General features: G+C 38.0%; 2 protein-coding genes across 3 annotated transcripts in view; one reads left to right on the top strand and one right to left on the bottom strand.

The window, feature by feature from the left end:
* LOC138033142 (sperm microtubule associated protein 2-like) overlaps positions 1 to 1,749 on the bottom strand; it is a 2,294-nt gene extending 545 nt beyond the window's left edge. The window contains exons 1-5 of the mRNA XM_068880910.1: positions 1,614 to 1,749; positions 1,469 to 1,532; positions 1,025 to 1,089; positions 756 to 822; positions 1 to 401 (exon numbers count right to left, since the gene is read on the bottom strand). The exon at positions 1 to 401 is cut by the window's left edge and continues 545 nt beyond it. Of these exons, the coding sequence (XP_068737011.1) occupies positions 1 to 401; positions 756 to 822; positions 1,025 to 1,089; positions 1,469 to 1,532; positions 1,614 to 1,692 (676 nt within the window). The 5' untranslated portion in view covers positions 1,693 to 1,749. The remainder of the gene's footprint in view (positions 402 to 755; positions 823 to 1,024; positions 1,090 to 1,468; positions 1,533 to 1,613) is intronic.
* A 35-nt stretch (positions 1,750 to 1,784) lies between these two features.
* Positions 1,785 to 2,500, top strand: part of LOC138033139 (endoribonuclease LACTB2-like) — an 85,393-nt gene continuing 84,677 nt past the window's right edge. For both annotated transcript variants that reach the window (XM_068880907.1, XM_068880906.1), the window contains exon 1: positions 1,785 to 1,972. In XM_068880907.1, coding sequence (XP_068737008.1) covers positions 1,800 to 1,972 — 173 coding nt within the window. In that variant the 5' untranslated portion in view covers positions 1,785 to 1,799. The remainder of the gene's footprint in view (positions 1,973 to 2,500) is intronic.

The raw sequence follows: 2,500 nt of genomic DNA, 5'->3' as shown, positions 1-2,500 counted from the left end.
CTCTAAGAGATGGAAGGGCTTTCATAGCAGATTGAGAAACGTCCCAGATAACAGGTCTAGCTTCTTTGTAACTGCGATGTGGAGGCTTGGGATCAGAAAGGGCAAGAACCCTCTCTGACGCTGTTCCATTCTTTGCAGCTTCTGTCAAGTCAGACTCCCATTCACTCCAGTCCCATTCACTGTTTGACTTGATTTTTAGTGGTGCATAGGTTTTGGGCTGTGACAATGATTCAATGTGCTGAGAGGGCTCTGCTTTCATGGCTGCTTCACTGACAGTGGTTTGAACTTGTCGACAGGGTTTATAATCTTGATGGAGAGCTTTTGGTTCTGACAGCATTTCAACCCGTCCAGATGCTGTTGCTTTCATTGCAGCAGCACTGACCGGCCATATTGCACTTGGTCTACAAAAACAAGGGAACAAGTATGTTCTTTAAGAAACAGTAACCATTGTGTTCTTCAGTCACATTTGACTAAAAGTCAAACCAAAAGATAAAAAACGTGAATTAGTCAAGCTGAAATGTTTCCAAATAACAAAGAGTACAGCCTCATATAGTTAAGTCATATTAAGTAGCTCTGACATTAAAAGTAATTTTAAGTGGCTTTAAAAATTTTGAAATTGAGTTTATTTATACTGGCCATGTCTAAGGTCTCCCAGGAAGCTTGTTTGTGTCCAATTTTGGAATAAAAAATGCTAAATTAAAAACAAACACGCGGAGCTACATGTATGTTATTTCTGTCTGCCTCTTATTCCTTACCTATCTCCAACATAGTCTTTATGAAGTTGTTTGCTGTAAATTAGCTGCAACTGCCTCTCTGATAAAACTGGTACAAAAAACCAAAAGTACAGCACAAGTTAAATCCAATAAAACGTATGCCTGTAATTTCTACGTGTATAATTATAAAAAAGTCCTAAGCAAAAACTGAAATTGTTAGCCAATTTAAAAATGGGAGAAGTCCCAGATATTGGTTTATAAGATACAAAAATAGATGTTAAATTCTTTTAACGCAAGCCAAAAGTACATACCACTCTTGGTTGGTTCAATGTTATCCCAATCCTTTCCTAAATTGTTGTCCCAATAAACTGATCGCCTATAATATAGAATATTTACATTTCAGCTTAATTATTGTTGTTATAAAAAAAAATAGTGCCAAGTTAAGTAAACAGCGAGTAAATTTAAACCCAGGCCAGTTTTTCGCGTTCATTTCCATCCCAGAGGTCCCTCTTTTGGTCGCTATGATGGAGAAGCAAAACCAGCCTCTTCAGCTACAGTTTGCCAACCGATCCTTTCCAATTGCACGTATATTCCACGACCAATCTATATCAACACTCACATAATATTAATATGGTCCAAGTCATTCAATATAGTTTTTGTTTATCAACCTCCAAAAAATTAACTCTACAATTTTTGAAGACTTCTCTCAAAATCTGTGATTTTTTCGCCAGCCGAACAACTAGCAACAGACTCACCTGTCCTCGATGAAACCAAATGGAACGGGTTTGGCTCGTGACAGACTTTCAATTCTCGAACCACCTGAGAAAAGGGATAACTTCCGGTAAAAAAAAAAAAAAAGAAAAGAAAATTAAAAAGAAAGTGAATAATGTAAATTCTAACTTTTTGCTGCCACGTTGTCACGATTTTCAGAGTTTATAGATTGTGTTTGTTTGCTTTTGTGTTGCACTTGGCTTGCCATACTGCTATGTGAGTTAATGTTGCTATGCACGCAGCAGTAGTGGCAACTTGCTGCATAGCAACAGCAAAAAACTGAAACCGCAAACGCCCAGCGGATACGTTTTCGAAATGGGTAACAAAATGGCCTCGTTGGCTGCTTCGTTTTCCGGGTTTGCTGGGAATCTTGTGCCCTTAACGACGATTGAAAATCTTTCTCCGCGGGTTATACGTATTCTTGGGTGTAATGCCAGCCCCATGACGCTGCAGGGTACCAATACTTATCTTGTGGGGACTGGAAAAAGGTAAGTCTCGTAAGAGTGATGCCGTAGACAGGGGTAGATCGGGTCAGAGGTGCCCCAAGCTCAGTATGATGATGATGAACTTTTTAATGTGTGAAGAATCTCTAGCGCATAGCACCAATTGGTGACACAAAAATAAAATAATCTAGGATAACAATGCTAAAAATAGTAAAAGCTAGGGAAACTAAAAAGAAATCTAAAACCTATTTTAATACAAATAAAATTTTGCTCAATGACATAGAGTTTCAAAGTTAAGTATTACAAAGCATACAATTGCTGCAGTCATCATGAGTTATGACAGTCAGGTCTGTTCTGTCAGGTATGATCATGGCCGACAAAAACATAAGGATTTGTATAGCTTAAGAAGATAGTTATAGCTTAGGAAGATAATTATATGAAACAAATCTCAATCATAAAGCCTAACTTTTTTGCCATTGTGGGTAGGTTCCTTCCTTTGTGGTTATTTCCCAGATCCGACGTGATTTGAGCCATTTTTCAATGTCTGGGTTGTCAACGGTTATAAAAAAGTCC

Source organism: Montipora capricornis, chromosome 14 (assembly GCF_036669925.1).
Source record: "Montipora capricornis isolate CH-2021 chromosome 14, ASM3666992v2, whole genome shotgun sequence".
NCBI lineage: Eukaryota > Metazoa > Cnidaria > Anthozoa > Scleractinia > Acroporidae > Montipora > Montipora capricornis.
The sequence above is the reverse complement of the archived record's forward strand: the minus strand, read 5'-3'. Positions and strand labels throughout refer to the sequence as shown.